The sequence below is a fragment of the Urocitellus parryii genome, chromosome 11 (genome assembly GCF_045843805.1).
Source record: "Urocitellus parryii isolate mUroPar1 chromosome 11, mUroPar1.hap1, whole genome shotgun sequence".
NCBI lineage: Eukaryota > Metazoa > Chordata > Mammalia > Rodentia > Sciuridae > Urocitellus > Urocitellus parryii.
In genome coordinates this window covers 29,842,641-29,860,728 of record NC_135541.1, presented here as the reverse complement: position 1 = coordinate 29,860,728, position 18,088 = coordinate 29,842,641, and the positions used below count along the sequence as shown (strand labels likewise).

At 36.0% G+C, this 18,088-nt stretch overlaps 1 protein-coding gene across 2 annotated transcripts in view; it reads left to right on the top strand.

Moving 5' to 3' along the window:
* Gpbp1l1 (GC-rich promoter binding protein 1 like 1) overlaps positions 1-18,088 on the top strand; it is a 42,706-nt gene that overhangs the window by 5,911 nt on the left and 18,707 nt on the right. For both annotated transcript variants that reach the window (XM_077790969.1, XM_077790968.1), the window contains exons 2-5: positions 11,717-12,741; positions 13,494-13,608; positions 16,418-16,547; positions 17,065-17,351. In XM_077790969.1, the coding sequence (XP_077647095.1) occupies positions 13,549-13,608; positions 16,418-16,547; positions 17,065-17,351 (477 nt within the window). In that variant the 5' untranslated portion in view covers positions 11,717-12,741; positions 13,494-13,548. The remainder of the gene's footprint in view (positions 1-11,716; positions 12,742-13,493; positions 13,609-16,417; positions 16,548-17,064; positions 17,352-18,088) is intronic.

Here is an 18,088-nt window from a genome sequence, read left to right as displayed (position 1 = left end):
GGGTTGGGGAGGAGTGTAGATGATTCTGTGAATTTTTTTTTTCCTAGTTTATTCAGTGGTTCTCATCTATATAATTTCCCTGCAGTTGTACTATTGAACAGCATAGAGTAATTGTATTGGTCATTTGCCCTCGGACATGCTGTGTAAAGTGGAGTGTTTGGTTTGCTTTTGCTTTGCTGCCCAATTCAGTATTAACTTTTCCAGCTAGTTTGTTTCCTGCCTTTTTTTTTTCTTTTCCTAGTTGTATATTATAAAATTGAGCCAAAATATAGTGGGTTCACTGTGGCTTTATTTACTGGTTTTGGCTACCAATCAGTTTTCTCAACCAGTTTGGTCTAAAAATTTCTCTTAAATTGGATTTTTTGAGCCTGGTGTAGTGCTGCATGTCTGTAATTCCTGCAACTCAGGAAGTTGAGGAAGGAGAATCCCAAAGTTCCAGGCCATCCTGGGCAATTTAGCTAGATACTGTCTCAAAATAAGAAATACAAAGGACTGGAGATATAGCTCAGTGTTATAGTACTCCCAGATGGTAAACTGCTAATAGCTAGAGAATAAAACTGTAGGGGAGGAAATACATACACACACACACACACACACACACACACGAATTAAACCCAGCCCCCCCCCCCAAAAAAAACCCTGAGGCACTTTACCTTTCCATCCCTTTTTTTTATTTTGGGACTGGGTTTTGCTGAGTTACTCAGGGCCCTGCTAAGTTGCTGAGGCTGACCTTGAACTTGTGATCCTCCGGCCCCAGCCTCCCAAGTCCATAGTAGTCACTCCTGTTAAATCAGTTATAAAAACTGTGCGGTTTTGTAAATGTCACCATTTACTTATCACTATTTAGTTGTATTCATACAACACACCCCTTTCAGGATCAGTGCAGTTGAAACTATTTGGTAAAAATTATCTTTACTGAAACACTTGTTTGTAGTGTGCTTGATGTAGTGACTTCAGAGCAAATGCCATCAAAATGTTTTTGCTAGTTTTAAAAACTTCATAATTAGCCAGGTACAGTGACATGTGCTATAATCCCAGCCATGCAGGAGGCTGAGCAAGAGGATCAGAAGTTCAAAACCAGTCTCAGCAACTTAGACCTATCTCAGAATAAAAACGGGTTGGAATGTGAGAGTTCCACTGGGTTCAATCTTCAGTACTGCAAAACAAACAAAGCCTATGTTTTCAGAATTTTGTATAAATGTAATTTGTTTAGTTTTCTGAATCTTATATCCAGAATTTAATGTGTCAGATTGCATCAGGTGATAAATATGCTTCTGTTTTGTGTTTAATAGCTTGGGCTGTGATAGAATTAACCTTATCTTGGTCTTATTTTAACATGCCTAGCCCCCTCCCCCCTTTTTTTAATGTGGTGGGATAGAGTTTTTAGGTTTGGTGTGTGCTTGTGACCTTTGAATTACAGAATATCGGAAATTAGATTACCTGGAAAAGGCGTAAATATTACTATTTACTACCTTCTGGAATTACTTTTCAGGAAATGATTCTTGCTTGGTACAGTAAAGCATAAGAAGGCATAATGATTAAAGTTTATTAATGGCAAGATGGGCAGAATTCCTGTGTACTAATTGGGCTTTAAAATTATCTTTGTTGCATCTTTTGTTTTATCATTTTAACCCCCTTCCTTTATTTCCTTTTTGTGAGTGTTTGTGGGAGAGGAGCTGGAAAAACTGTGTACACACATGTACCTAATATATAGAACCCCTGATAGCTAAAGTTGGGTTGTGTGACCCAAGCTGTGCCAGTTGAATGCACTTCACTGGGGATGTGCATCTGGAGTAAGATGCAAAGGAATGACAGTTTGGAATTCATTCCAGTTGATGGTGGCAGTGCTAGCTGGGCCAGTTTCCTGAGCAGGCTCTTCCTGTGTTGTGGCTTTGGCATTAGTTTTGAGTGCTTCACTTCCCTTGGATTTTTGCATATTTGCCAAGTCAAGGAACCTCTCATTCATTCTTTGAATCTCAGTGGGTGCTTTGATAAATTCCTTTTCTTGTTAGGCTACCTAAATATGGTTTATTTTCAACCAAGGAATCTGGTTGTTGACTTTTTGAGTTAGGATCCAGGTCCCACAATCTGCAATTAGCTGGCAATCTTTTAAGCTTCTTTTCATTTGTATGTTTCTCTCTGATTCTGCTGTTCCTGAAAAGATAATAAATTTTCTTTTGTCCATCCCCAATTTGCACGTGTGTATGTGTGTGTTACTAAGGATTGAATCCAGGGGCTCTCTACCATGAACTAAAACTGAACCCATTTTATTTATCTTATGGTAACATGGTCTCATTGAATTGTCAAGACTGAGCTCAAACTCGGAATGTTCCTGCTTCAGCCTCCCAAGTGGCTGGAATTAATAGGAAAGCGCCACTGTGCCTGTCTCATCCCAATTCTTTTTTTAGTTGTAGACAGATGCAGTAACTTTATTTTATTTATTTTGTGTAGTGCTGAGGATCACATGTGCTAGGCAGTGCTCTACGACTGAGCTACAACCCCATCCCTGACCCCAATTCTTAAAGCAATAGTTCTCAACCTTTTAAAATTTGAAGTAGGCTTGAGCATCAATATTAATAAAACTCCTACTTTATTATTTTGTATTGCAAGCAGCATATATGTAGTATGTGATGTTAGAATGTATAAATATGCAAAGGTGAACACTAATATTCCCATTACCAGAAATTACTACACTTTGCATTTTTTCCAGATCATTTTCTAAGCACAGTGTAGGTTTCTATTTCTATTTTACTAATGAGATCAGCTTGCTATTATAGAAAGTTATGCCCACTTTCCATGTAAATAAATGTTTTAATTTCCTTATGTCTCTTTAATTTATCATAATCCTTATTTTTCACTAACACTGACTTTCTCTGGGCCAGTTGTTCCAAGAATGGTTTTGTGGTTGTTCCTTGTACATTCCTGTATTTTTCTCTAAACTTAAGTTTACAGGTTATCAGGGTATGGTGGCACATGCCTGTAGTCCCAGCCACTTCGGAGGCTAACACAAGAGGATTGACAGATTCAGTCTTGGCAGTTTATTGAGATTTGCTTCAAAATAAAAAGTTAAAAAAGGATAAAGATGTAGCTCAGTAGTAGAGTATACCTAGATTCAGTCCCTAGTAGGCGGGGGGTTGGGGGGTGGGGGATTAAAGTTGACAGTTAAAAAGCTTGATGTAGTTATGAACATTTTTGGCTAGAATATACCATGCCTGGGCTGGGGATGTGGCTCAAGCGGTAGCGCGCTCACCTGGCATGCGTGCAGCCCGGGTTCGATCCTCAGCACCACATACCAACAAAGATGTTGTGTCCGCCAAGAACTAAAAAATAAATATTAAAAATTCTCTCTCTCTCTCTCTCCTCTCTCACTCTCTCTTTAAAAAAAAAAAAAAGAATATACCATGCCTCTTTTTACTCATATAATAAAACATAATTCCTGGTTGACCAACTTTAGTAATGCTAGGATTGATTTTTGGTTAAGGTGATAGTAGTCTGATCTTCATATTAAATAGTCTTTCTCCCTTGCAGCAAATATCTTAATTTGTGTTATGTTACATTGGCACTAAAACAGTTCCCAATCACTTGTCATTGGTGTGATTGGGGGCAGTTCTATATGACAATATAATTTATATGAATATTTATAAATTATATAGAGTTGTGGTTTATGTAACAAAACACCCCCAAGGCTGGCTGTAGCTCAGTGACAATTGCTTAGCATGTGTGAGGCACTAGGTTCAATCCTTAGCATCACATAAAAATGAAACAAAAGAAAGGCATACTGTCTATCTACAACTACAAATTTTTTTAAACACACCCATCTAAAGTGTACAATTTCATGGTTTCTAGGATATTTACAAAATTGTGCAATGATTACCACTAATTTAACACTTTTATGCCCAGAAAGAAATCTCATAGCTATTAGCAGTTATCTCCCATTTTTCTCCAGCCCTAGGCAACTGTGAATCTACTTTCTTTTGTCTCTTTGTACTGTATTGTATTTCATCTGTTCAGAAGCATATACTTTGTGGTCTTTGCATCTGGCTTCTTTCACATAACCTAATATTTTCAAGGTTCATCTATGTTGTAGTATGCATCAGTACTTCTTGTAATCTTATGATTAGGATTGGTGAGTGCTATTGTTTAAATGTGTCCCCCAAAGTTTGAAATTGTTGAAAATTAATTCCCAAGGCAGCAGTGTTGAGAGGTGGGACCTTTAAGAAGCTAGGTCATGAGGGCTTTGTCTTTTTGAATGGATTAGTGCTCTTATGTTTGGAGTACATTAGTTGTTTTGATAAGTTCAAGCCTCTTTTTCCTCTCCTTCTCTTCCATGTTCTTTTCTTTTTATCATGGGACACTGCAGCAAGTTCTTTCCAGATGTCAGTCTTTCAAACTTCTAAGATTTCTCCAGAACTATGAGAAATAGTCTCTGTTCTTTATAACTTACCCAGACTCAGGTATTTTGTTGTATTGTAGAACAAAATAGACTAAAACAGTTGGTCACAGAAGTTTCACAACTTTAGCTTTTTTTTTTTTTTTTTTTTTTTGCCAAACTGTTTTCCAAAGTGGTCATGTACCATTTAAAACTTCCACTAGGAGCCAAAATTAAACAAGCATGATTAAAAGTCAGACATTGTATATTTTTTATTTTCCTATAGAATATTAAAAGGAAAATCCCTATATTCCAGCCATAGTGCACTAGCATTACAGAGACAACACTTCTCAATTGTTTTATATAGCATATGTAGAATAGAAATTTTATGATTGAAGATATACTTAAAATTATGTTTTTGACAATGTGTGAGAATTCCTTGTTTGTACCACATCTTCATCAACAATCAAATGAAGAATCTTTTTTTTTTTTTTTTTTTTTTTTTGGTGGTGCTGGGGATTGAATCCAGGGCCTTGTGCAAGCAAGGCAAGCACTCTACCAACTGAACTATAGCCCAGCCCATAAAGAGTCATTTTTGCATCAGGGGAATAGTAGTTGAATGGAGAGTACTTGATTTGTATGTGCAAATCCTAGGTTCAATCCCTAGCACCTCAGGGAAAAAAAATTTTTGAGTTAAAACAGGTTAAAAAAATAATAATAATACATAGGCCTTTTTTAAAACAAGAAGGTAAGAATAAATCATTTTTAAAGGTATGCAAGCTCTTCATGGGGAAATTTTATATAAGATGGTAAAGAGATTATATAAAAGACTTACCCCATGCATATACTTTGGAGGATTTATTATTATTTATTCTCTCATATTGATCTAGATTCATTACTGTTCTAAGAAATGTCTTAACAGATTTTCCCTTCTTAAACTTGATATTAATATTTTAAAATTTATGAGAAATCCAATAGCTGAGGCCTTTAATAAAGGTATATTAATGGGAAATATCTCTATAATAAGATATTAATTATAAAGCCAAGGTAGATAAGACACATGGTAGTAGTGGAGGAACTAATTAAAAGACCAATGAAGCAGAAACCTGAAAATTAGACCCATACATATGTAGAAATAATTTATGATGGAGCTGACTTTGTAAATAGAGAAAGAATGCCATGAGGGCATGGTGGTGTACACGTGTCATCCTAACAGCTCAGGAGGCTTAGGCAGGAGGATTGAAACTTTCAAAGCCAACCTCCACAACTTAGCATGGTCGTAAGCAATTTAGTGAGACCCTGTCTCAAAGTAAAAAGCCCTGGGGATTTGTGGATCACGGTTAAGTGCCCCTGGGTTCAATCTCTGACACTGAAAAAGAAATGAAATTTCACACAGATTTCAAACTATATACAAATCAGTTCCAAGTGTTTTAACTCTTAAATGTGAAAAGCGAAACTATAAAATCAAGAGGACAATGAGGCTATATAGGTAAATGCTTTGACTTTAAGGCACAGAAATGTAAATCATAAGGGGTATGTACAGCTTTGACTAAGAACTTTTGTTCATCTAAAAAATAAAAGATAGCCCATGAAGAAGGGTAAAGATGCTTCTAACAGATAATCAAAGGATCAGTATGTATTGTATTATGTCAGATAAGAAAGAAAGATCAACAACAGAAGAATGGTAAAAGGTAACAATAGATATTTTGCAAATAAAAAGAAATACAAGGGGTTGGGGATCTGGCTCAAGCGGTAGCTTGCTGGCCTGGCTGGCCTGGCATGCGCACCACTCAGCACCACATACAAAAATATAAAGATGTTGTGTCCACCGAAGAACTAAAAAATAAATATTAAAAAATTTCTCTCTCTCTCTCTCTAAAAAAAAAAAAAAGAGAAAGAGAGAAAGAAACTTTTATTAATGTGTTTTAATGTTATTAATTTTTTTATCTTTGATTATCTATTAGACATATCTTTCCCCTTCTTCATGGGCTATCTTTTTATTTTACTGTTTTTTTTTACTCTTTTCATGTGCCATACAATTCTTTGAATCCTTTTATTGACAAATACATCATGAACCATTGTGAAAATTATTTGATAATCTCTTAGTTGAGAACTAGATAATATCCTTTTTCAATTCTGTGGTATATACAGATTGTACACTACGTGATTGATGAAATGATTTATTATTAACTTTGTCGATTTCATGGGGTATACCCAAAAGCCTGTATCAAAGAAATCTTATCAAATGACCAAATTGTATCTATTAGTCTTGTACTTAAAAGCACTTTTTGTGGAGCCAAAGTTAAACAAGCCTGATTAAAAGTCAGACATTGCATATTTTTTATTTTCCTATATTAAAAGGAAAATCCCTATATTCCAGCCATAGTGCACTAGTGTTACAGAGACAACACTTCTCAATTATTTTATATAGCATATATAGAATAGAAATTTTATTTTATGGGGCTGGGGATGTGGCTCAAGCGGTAGCGTGCTTGCCTGGCATGTGTGCCGCCCGGGTTCGATCCCCAGCACCACATACAAACAAAGATGTTGTGTCCACCGATAACTAAAAAAAATAAATAAATTTTAAAAAAAAAGAAATTTTATTTTATGATTGAAGATGTACTTAAAATTATGCTTTTGACAAAATGGCTTATCTACAAGGAAGAATTAAAGGTTTTTTTGTTTTGTTTTGTTTTTCCATTTGTTTGTTTCAAGGACAGCACATTGCATCCTGGGTTGCCTTTCAGAAACATTTGTAATTCTGTTTTTTTTTTTTTAAGAGTACATTTTATAAATGAATGGTAAAGGTATTATGTCCAACTACAACTAAAAAAATAAATATTAAAAGAGAGAGAAAAAAAAGATGCATTTTAGTGGCCGAGGTACGGTGGCACACACCTATAATCCCAGCGGCTTGAGAGGCTGAGGCTGGAGGATTGGGAGTTCAAAGCCAGCCTCATCAATTTACTGAGGCCCTAAACAACTCATTGAGACTCTGTTTCTATTTTTTTTTTTTTAAGAGAGAGTGAGAGAGGAGAGAGAGGAGAGAGAGAGAGAGAGAGAGAGAGAGAGAGAGAGAGAGAGAGAATTTTTTTTTAATATTTATTTTTTAGTTGGTGGACACAACATCTTTGTTGGTATGTGGTGCTGAGGATCGAACCCGAGCTGCACGCATGCCAGGTGAGCGCGCTACCGCTTGAGCCACATCCCCAGCCCGAGACTCTGTTTCTAAATAAAATATTTAAAAAGGGATGGGAATGTAACTCAGTGGTTAAGCTCCCCTGGATTTAATCTCTGGTACCACAAAAAAAAAAAGCAACTTAAGTGTAAATCTTTTGTTTGCTGACAAATATCTATGAATAGTTAGATCAAATATTTAGGTACAAGTGATTCTATATGCACATCATAGGGAGGGATCAAAAGCACTTATATGAAACCTAAAAAGAATGGATGATGTATTACATTGTTTGTATTTTAAAATATTGATTCTGGGCTGGGGCTGGGGCTCAGCAGTAGAGTTTGCCTAGCATGTGGGAGGCCCTGGGTTTGATCCTCAGCACCACATAAAAATAAATAAATAAAGGTATTGTGTCCAGCTACAACGAAAAAAAATATTGAAAAATATCAATTCTATTTAATGATAACTATCTTATTAAAAACATTTAGTGGGCTGGGAATGTGACTCAAGTGAAGAGGATTCTGAGTTTAATCTCTAGTAATAACATTTTTTTTAATTATGAAAAAAATACATATAAGGCTTACCATTATAACCATTTTGAAAAGTGTAGAGCATGAAGTACATTCAGTGTTGTATGACATCACTGACTGTCTAGTTCCAGAACTTTTTTATTACCCCAAAGTGAAACCTCTTAAGTATTAAGCCCCTGTACCCTCTCCCCCGCCCCCCAGCTCCTGGTAACCACTGATCTGTTTTCTGTCTCTAGTTTATTGATTAAATATTTTATACAAATGAAATCGTATGTAGCATTTTGTGTATGGCTTCTTTCACTCTGAATAATGTTTTCAGGTTTCATGTTGTAGCATGAATCAGTACTTTATTTTTATAGTTAGTTTATTGTATGTTTATATGGGGGTGTGTGTGAGAGAGAGCGCTATTCATCTGTTGGTGGACATATATAAAGTACCACAGTAGTTAATAGGCTGTGTACGTTTCCAAGAAGGTCAAGGGAAGAATTCTTAGAAGTTTTTGGCTTACTTGTAGCTTAAATAAACATTTATAATGCCCTGGAAGGAGCAAGAGTTTATGCCCTAGAAGGCATAATTTTAGTACTTTTAGGATTTCAGAGAGGGAGATATCTTCTACATAGAGAATTAAGGAGACTAGGCTTATTCTTCTTGGTTTTTTTTGTTTTGTTTTGTTTTGTTTTTGTTTTTGGTGCTGGGGATTGAACCCCAGAGACACTTTAGCACTGAGCTGCATCCCTGGCTCCTTTTTTTTTTTGTGTGTGTGTGTGTGTGTGTGTGTGTGTTGGGGGGAGGGGTGCTGGGGATTGAACCCAGGACCTTTTGCATGTGAGGCAAGCACTCTACTAACAGTTATATCCCCAGCCTCTCCCTGGCCCTTTTTATTTTTTATTTTGAGCCAAGGTTTCAATTGTTGAGACTGACCTCAAACTTGCCATCCTGCCTCTATCTCCTGAGTCACTGGAATTTTAGACATGACTTTTAGTTTATTCTTGGGAGGTGGGTAAAAGTTTATTTCTTGTCTCATGTTGAGGAAGTTAAATTTTATTTTATTGCTGGTGGAAAACCAGACATTACTGAGCAGTGTAAGGATGTAATTTGATCCTGAATTTAGAAACAGAATGTCAGCTGATGGGGATATGCTGAGGTAGATGGTGGAAGAGACTATTAGTGCCTAAAGAACTAGATTTTTTTTAAGAGTGTCAATTTTTTGGAGTGTCATTGGAAATAGGAAAGTGATAAATAGACATGGAAAATTAATGAAACAGGCTTGATAATTTTTTCTTTTAATAGTCTTCCCAGATCTCATCTCTTCTCCTGCCTTATTGTCGTCCAAATACTGGAAATTCCCCAAACTATACCTTTAAAACAGACTTCTCCTTTGAGCTCCAGCGCACATGCTTGACATCATTTTTTAAATGTTAAAAAAAAAAAAAGGAATCTTGATCACCCCTCCTGTCTAGTCTTTCGTGTTTTTTTTTTAAGGTTCTAAGATAGTTTTAAATTTTTTTACTCAAAAAATTTCAGTAATAAGCATAAACTTGGGCTGGAGTTGTGGCTCAGTGGTAGAGCACTTGCCTAGCATGCGGAAGGCGCTGGATTTGTTCCCCAGCACCACATAAAAATAAATAAATAAGTAAACAAATATATTTTTAAAATGACACCATTTTTTTTAAATAAACAAACTCTTCACTTAGTCACTGTATAAAAATAACCACATCCCCAAAAGAACTTTAATTATCAGGTGTGGTTGCACATACTCTAAATCTCAGCTACTCGGGAGACTAAATTGTTGAGGCTGCTTTTGAACTTGAGATCCTCCTGTCTCAGCCTCCTGAGCCGCTGGGAATATAGGCATGTGCCACCACGCCTGGCTCAACCAGAGTTCTTAATGACAAAAAGTATGTAACAGTTAATTATGTCTTTCCCATTAGAAATCTTGATTTTATTGATATTTTTCCAAAATAATTAATTATGGTGACAGTATTATCGTTTCTTATTGGGAATAATAGGTGTAGACCTTCATAAGAACATCTCTGAATATACTGAAGAAACAGTAACTAGTCTGTGTTTATTCCCTATCACTGAGCACTGTAACCTAGTTGAACAAGCTGAAAACTAGAATCTGTTAGCAATATCTCATCTGTTAGCAAGTCCTGTTGGTTTTACTTTTTGCTGAATATTTTATGAATTGACTTTAAAAATCTGTTTATATTAAAATTTGATCTTATGCAGAGGTCATTTTAACAATAAGTTCTGATAAAAATCTGTAGGCTGGACCACAGAACCTATATTAAAGAATTAATAGCTGTTATTTCTGTAGGGTAACCCAGAACTCCAATTGTGGGTTACTGTATAAACCTTCCCTGTCTCAACTCAGTCACTCACTTGGCAAACCATAGGGTAGACATTCAGCTTCTCTTTTTCACCTTGGAACCCTTTGGGGAGGAGGGTTTTTCTTAAGTGTCCTTAATATATAAGGTTTATTCAGGTTTGATATTAGGTTTTATATTGTTGGGCCAGTTTTTGATATTTCATAGAGATTTATTTAAGATTTTCAAATTTGTTTAATTTTTGATTATTCATAATCTTTGCTTATGATTTTTTTTCTTTTTTGGTGTGATGGGGTACCTGGGATTGAACTCAGGGTTTCTCGACCACTAAGCCACATTCCCAGCCCTATTTTTTTGTATTTTTATTTATAGACAGGGTCTCACCAAGTTGCTTAGTACCTTGCCATTGCTGAGTCTGGTTTTGAACTCCCAATCCTCCAGCTTCAGCCTTCCAAGCCACTAGGATTATAGGCTGCGCCCAGCCACTTACACTATTTCTTAATCTGTTGTTTTATTTCCTCCTCTTGCTGTCTTTTTTTTTTTTTTTTTCCTTAAGCATTTTACCAGCTTACCTTCTATTTATCTTGTTTTGGATTGAACTCCAGGGCATTCAACCACTGAGCTACACCCACAGCCCTATTTTGTATTTTTATGTAGAGACACTGAGTTGCTTAACACCTTGCACTTGCTGAGGCTGGCTTTGAACTTGTTGTGATCCTTCTGCCTCAGCCTCCCAAGCTTCTAGGATTAATAGTGTACGCCACTATTCCCAGCCCTGTTTATCTTTTTTAAAATAATCTTTATTGATTTTGAAATAATTATCTTTATTATTGTCTCCATTTTTGCTACCTTTTTCCCCCCCTTTCCTCTCTTTAGATTTGCTTTATTGCTTTTTTCCCCCCATTTTATTGATAAGAATGCTTTAGGTCAGTTAAGTACTGCTTTGTTATTTTTTGGATTTACTTATTTTGTTCTTTGTGATTCCATGTTCAAATTTTCATGATCGTTGCCTCCTTTCTCCTACAGTAAGGAATATGGCTCCCATTTTTCCTTAATACTGTTTTTCATCAGTTCCCAGTATGTAATCAGTCTCCAGTTACCACCACCTCTCTTGCGTGGATTCTCTTTTCCCCATACCTAGGTTGCAAAGTCTGTACACAGCATCTTGCTGCATGTAAGCCCCTCAATCTGCCTGGCCTTGTCCCTCTACCCCCCTTATCCATTCGTATCTCACTTCAGCAACTGTATATGACAGTGATTTTGTCTCTTGAGATTGTTATGTGTCATTTTGTTTTTTCATTTACAGATTGGTAGATTCATGTGGCCTTGTTAATGATTGAGCAATGATGGAAATGGATCCAAAATAAAAAGTGACTTCTCTACCAAAGCAGTAGAAGATTCTTCATATCACCTTCTATTAGCTGAATTCATTTTTGAAGAAGATGCAAAACAAGTGATATACAGAAAACTGAAGAGAAGAAAACCTCATTTTGGAACTTTCTGCTTGACTATTCCTAACCCCCTCTTTCTACTTGTTTTAATTTTGTTCTGAATTTATAAATATTGAAGACCAAAGAAATAGAATATACATATAGGAGCTTTATACCAAGAAATTTGCCTTGAAAGCTGCTGTTCTGTGGAGGGAAAAGTGTATCAAGTTCCTGTCTGATTTTTTTTTTTAACAAGATTTCATATATGTTTAGAGTTTAGAGTTTAAGAAAATATAAATACATATCTGCACACTATTTTTAGCAGTTGTGTAAGAATAATGACATTTATGTTTTAAGGGCTTTGTCATGTGGTTGTTTGCCACTGGAGTTGACTACTCAGAAGATCTTTTATAGTGCTTTAATATTATATTTTTTTGTCTATCACCTTGATGACATTACTTCCCCACACATGAGGCCACCTGTCTGTGTAGCTATGACCTTGTTATGAACAGTTCGCACTCACTGTGCAAATGTCCATGTATTACCTATTTAAGCAACATCATAGTGCCATTACTCAAGGAAGTTGAATGAGGTGAACATAGACATAGCTCTTTCCCCTTACCCCTTTTTTAAATGTAACAAATACTTTTTATGTTCCCCTTCCCCCTTCCCCTTTCCCCTTCCCCCTTTGGAAGCGAGTCAGGAACTAGGTAGTTTAGGATGATCAATTAAAGGGACTCAGAAAGTGAGCCACCCAGAGCCAGGCTTCTTTGTGCTTCATCGCAAGGCGTGCTGCTGGCCACACTGCTTAAGCACCTTTTTAACAAGAAGACCTCGTGAGAGAGCCAGCTGATAGCCTCAAGGAGTTCGAAAAACAGGACCACAGAGGTTACACTCTGGGGTAAATATTCTTTGTACATCTTAATTTTGGAGGAAAGCTGTATATGTGCTATGAAAATTATCTGCTGCTTTCTGCAGTATTTTAATTTTGGAGAATATTGATAGGAAGATTTGAAAATACCAACAAGTCTCAGGAAAACTGGTACTAGTTAGTGTTTGAGGAAATTAATGTGAACTGAGTGGAAAAGTTCTTGAGAGGTTATATATTCCTTCTGTAGGAAAAACTTTTCTACTCCTTTTTTTTTTTTTAAAGATAGGGAGAGAGAGAGAGAGAATTTTAATATTTATTTTTTAGTTTTTGGCGGACACAACATCTTTGTTTGTATGTGGTGCTGAGGATCGAACCCGGGCCGCACGCATGCCAGGCGAGCGCGCTATCGCTTGAGCCACATCCCCAGCCCACTTTTCTACTCCTTTGGCCAGAAGTTACCCAAGTACCTGACTGAGTCAAACTGTTCTCTTTCCATAAGTATCTATTTTGTGTTTATTCTTCAGCTTCTTCTCTTGTAACTCAAGAATGCATTAGATTCTTTGACATGACCTTCTTGACTTGTGTCATATTTTTCTGTTTATGTTTTTTTCATAATCAACATATTTACAGACCATTGCTTTTGTTTATAACTTCTGTGAGATTTGGACCCTTAGAAATATCTATAGATCTCAGGACAGATACTCTGTGAAGAGGGATCATAGGTTAATCACAGATTATTCGATTCTTAAAAGCATAAGTGATTTGAGTTGTCTCACTTTCAGATCCTGGCCATGAGGTTGGATGCCTCACCTTGCTGAAAAGAGACACTGGACCTAAATGGCGCAGCATGACTTTGTTCCTGCTTGGCTAAATTTCTCAACACCACAGTCAGCTAAGGTACTCATCTCCATCCCTCTAGTAAATACCCAAATACTAGTTACTTTTTCTTCCCTTCCTGGCCTGTGGCCTCTGTTTTACAGACTTGGGTTGTTTTTGGTTTTAGATTTTAATCCGCCCTAATATTTTATTAGGATAAAATTTGTAAAACATAGATTGTTTTTTAATACATATTCTGCCTTGCCTAAAGATTGAAAAAATGTTTTCATAGACTCATTACCTTTCTTTTACATGGCACCCTTCAGCCTTTCTGTATTAGCTGCAGCACACTTTATAGATTATATACCTCCTAACCTATTGACTGACAAAGAGGCATTTCACTGAAAGGGAAATGATCCTTGGGAAAATAGAACTTTGGCATGAATGCACTTTAAACTATGATAGTAGATAAAGAGGAAGAAAGGACATAGATATTGATTGTTCAGCTACTAAGTGGTTCTTATATTAAATCCTAGAAAAATTTTTTAGAGGCATTACTTAATGATTTGGGAGGAAATGTGTGTTATTTGGGGGTAAAGACAAATGGAAAAACCAGTTCATGTGATTAAAGCAGACCAACTCACAGAGCACAGAAGAAATCCTGGGGTGTTCATAAAGGAAACCATTCTAAAACTAGTAAAATTAAAAGTGCTTCCCATTTTTGTCAATTAATAAAGGAGAAAAAAATTAGTAGTATTTTTTAAATGGCCTGCTTTCCCACGTATGACTAAATGTAGTGCACTTCTACATCATGTACAGAGAAATGATAAGTTGTGCTCCATTTTGTACAATGAATCAAAATGCATTCTGCTATCATGTATAACTAATTAGAACAAATAAAAATTAAAATGGCCCACTTTCCATATTTTTTAAGAATGTAAATTTTTGGGAAGGTGTTTCTGGTCTCGTCTAGACATAAAAACCTTATGCTCTGAACTTCATTTTGAATTGTCTTCTTAAAATTCCTCAAAATCTCATAATTGGTCTAGTCTGAAGTCCTTGAGGGGGATGGATGTTGGATCCAGGAAAACGCTTAAAAAGCAAATAATTGTTTTAGAACAATGAACTAAATGAGAGAATTAAAATATATTATTTCAACCTTTCCAGTAAAGGTATAATAGTAAAGTTATATAGTTTGGGCATAGGATAGACATAAAAAGTAATGAAATGGAATAGAGAGTTCAAAATAGGCCTGTATATATAAAATGTCAGTTGACTTTCGACTTAATTACCAAGGTAAAAATCCAAAAGGGAAGTGATAAGTTTTGTTTTTGCTTGATTTTTTGTTTGTTTTAACAAATGGTCCTGGAATAATTGGATGAGGTAGAACACTTCAACCTCTATCTACACAAAAATTAACTTGAAATGGATCATAACCTAAGTTTAAGATGCTAGCTCAGTAAAACTTTTAGGAAAAAAGCATAGGAAAAGATCTTTGTAACCCACTGGAATGGGTAAACAAGACTGACATATTAAGTATTGTTAAGGATATTGATAGTAAGAAAATAGATGAATGTGCTTCTGCCTATAATTTTTCTGTAAGTCCTTGTCAAACATACCCATACTTTTCGTGGCTAAATAGCCTCTGGTCTGTGTATTAGTCAAGAGTTCCTCAGAAAAATAAAAGCAACAGAAAGTATGGTTAGAAGAAGTTAATTGGCTCACATTGAGGAGCTCAGTAGTTCCATAATGGCCATCTGCCTCCTAAAGAGCCAAGAAAACTGGTAGCTGCTCCAAGAAGCAGAAGGCCACAAAATTAGAAGCAACAGCAGTATTAGCAGAAAACCACACCTGCAAGAAGTGTGAGTGAGAGCTTCCCTATTCTGCTTCTGTATTCTATCTAAGTCCCCAGCCCATTCAATAGTGCGACCCATATTCAGGGTGGGTCTTTCCTACTTAGTTCCCTGACCAAAACACCAATCTTGCCTGGAAATATCCTTACAGACACAACTAGAAGTATGATTTACGGATCTAGGCATCTCTTCATAAGTTGATAACTAAGATTGGCCACCACATGGCTGGAGTTGTGGCTTAGTGGTAGAGCACTTGCCTGGCAAGTGTGAGGCACTGGGTTTGATCCTCAGCACCATATAAAATTAAATAAAGGTTAAAAAAAAGATTGATCATCACAGACTCTATCCTTTACAACTTAAAAAAAACCCACAGAATGAAATTTATTGAAAAATGAATGAATACGTTAATTCATAATGTTTGTCAGAAACTGCTTTCTTTGAATTATATAAATTCAAAGACAATCTCCCTGACTTTTCTCACATGTAAAATGGGTTTTAATGCAAAATTATTATTGTTCAAGTAATCTTTGCAGATAAAACTTTGTAGTTGTGCATCATTACCAAGGTAACATTTGAACTATTGCTTTTTCTCTAATTCTAGAATAATTTTATAGAAATAATAAAACTGTGCAGAATGATTTTTAAGGCAAGCATCTTTTTCTCAGCCTCTGTTGCAAGATTAATATTTTTAAGTATAAAATTTGGGGGCTATTTAGGGATATTGATGACTCCCCCCACCTCAGGCAAATAAGTGAGGTCATCATCTTTTTTTCCCTTTTGGGATGAAGGAAGTGAGTTAATAATTGTGTAACCTAGCTCTTCTCTACATTAATTTTTTTTTTTTTTTTTTTTTTTTTTTTTAAGAGAGAGAGAGATTTTTTAAATATTTATTTCTTTTAGTTATTGGCAGACACAACATCTTTGTTTGTGGTGCTGAGGATCGAACCCAGGCCGCACGCATGCCAGGCGAGCGCGCTACCGCTTGAAAGAGACTGATTGTACTTACCTATTTGCCTCTCTGTACTTTATCATCTTAGTCACCTACATCCACCTTTGAAAAACACGGAGAGCACCTGCCCCGAGGAGAAGGTAGATTTGGAGTGAGCCGTCGTCGACACAATTCCTCTGATGGCTTTTTTAACAATGGGCCCCTACGAACTACAGGAGGTGAGCCATGTCCAGCTTACATGACTACATACTTAACGTCAAGTAAGCCCAGGCTTTTGTGCATGTCCATATCTAAAAAATAGGATTCTTTATAAACATAGTTCTTGATTAGGTCCTCTAGTAGTCGTTACTCAACTACATTGGCTTTCTAGGTCTAACATTTTTATGTTCTCATGAATTTTTTTTTTTTAATTCAAAAATTCATTTAAAACTTGTCTGCCAAAAGATTTATTTAGGGCTGAAGTTGTGGCTTAGTGGTAGAGCACTTGCCTGGCATGTGTGAGGCACTGAGTTCGATTCTCAGCAATGCATATAAATAAATAAATGTCCATCAGCAACTAAAAAAAAAAAAAAGATTTATTTAGTGGTTCTTTGTGTGAACTTCTTACTGAACAAGTCTCCTGAAGGCCTTTTGACAGTACCATAAACCAGATCAGGAAGCATCTAGCCCCAGTCATTTCTGAATTTCCAGGAAGTGGACAATCTGACCTGTTAACACTTTTCCTTACTATTCTAGATTCCTGGCACCAGCCCTCCCTCTTCCGCCATGATTCTGTGGACTCTGGTGTCTCTAAGGGAGCATATGCTGGAATCACAGGGAACCTATCTGGTTGGCATAGTTCTTCCCGAGGTCATGATGGCATAAACCAGCGTAGTGGAGGTGGTACAGGGAACCATCGACACTGGAATGGCAGTTTTCATTCCCGGAAAGGCTGTGCCTTTCAAGAAAAGCCACCTACAGAGATTAGGGAAGAAAAGAAAGAAGACAAGGTGGAAAAGTTGCAGTTTGAAGAGGAAGACTTTGTAAGTACGAAGCTCTAGATGTGTAGGTCTTAAATACAGACCCTATTAGTACTATTACAGAAAAGGGAGACTTAGGTTTAGGTTTATTTTTAAAGGAAAGGGGTTCATTTGGTTAGTTTGAAAATGATGATCAAAGTTCCTATGTAACTTACAGCAAATCTTAGTACATTTTTCTTCGTTACACCTTTGGAGTGTAAAAGAAAAATTGTAATTTTTCCTGAAGTTTTCTAAGGTTTAGTATCTAAATATAATTACATAAATTATCATAAGAGGTTTTTTCCCTTTTAATATTACTCTCATATAAAATTGTTGTAATAAGTTAGGAATATGCAATTTTGAATGTTTAAGCTGTTGCATGTATGTTCAGCAAGATTTTATGCTGTTTTATTGAATTGTATGCCTTTTGGCATCTAATGAAAAGTGGAATTTTTAGAGTTCATTTTTAAAATTAACAAAATATTTTATTTGACCAAATATATCCTGAATATTATTACTTTAACATATACTCTATGCTTAAATTATTAGTGAGATAATGTACATTATTTTTATATTCCGTCTTCACTGTGTTTCCTGTACTTATAGCACATCTCAGCATAGACTGTATGTACATTTTAGTACTTAATGACTACATGTAGCAACTCTATAGTTATTTAAATAGTGCAACTCTAGTTATTTGGGGGCATTCTACCACTGAACTACATCTCCAACCCTTTTTATTTTTTATGTTGTGACAAGGT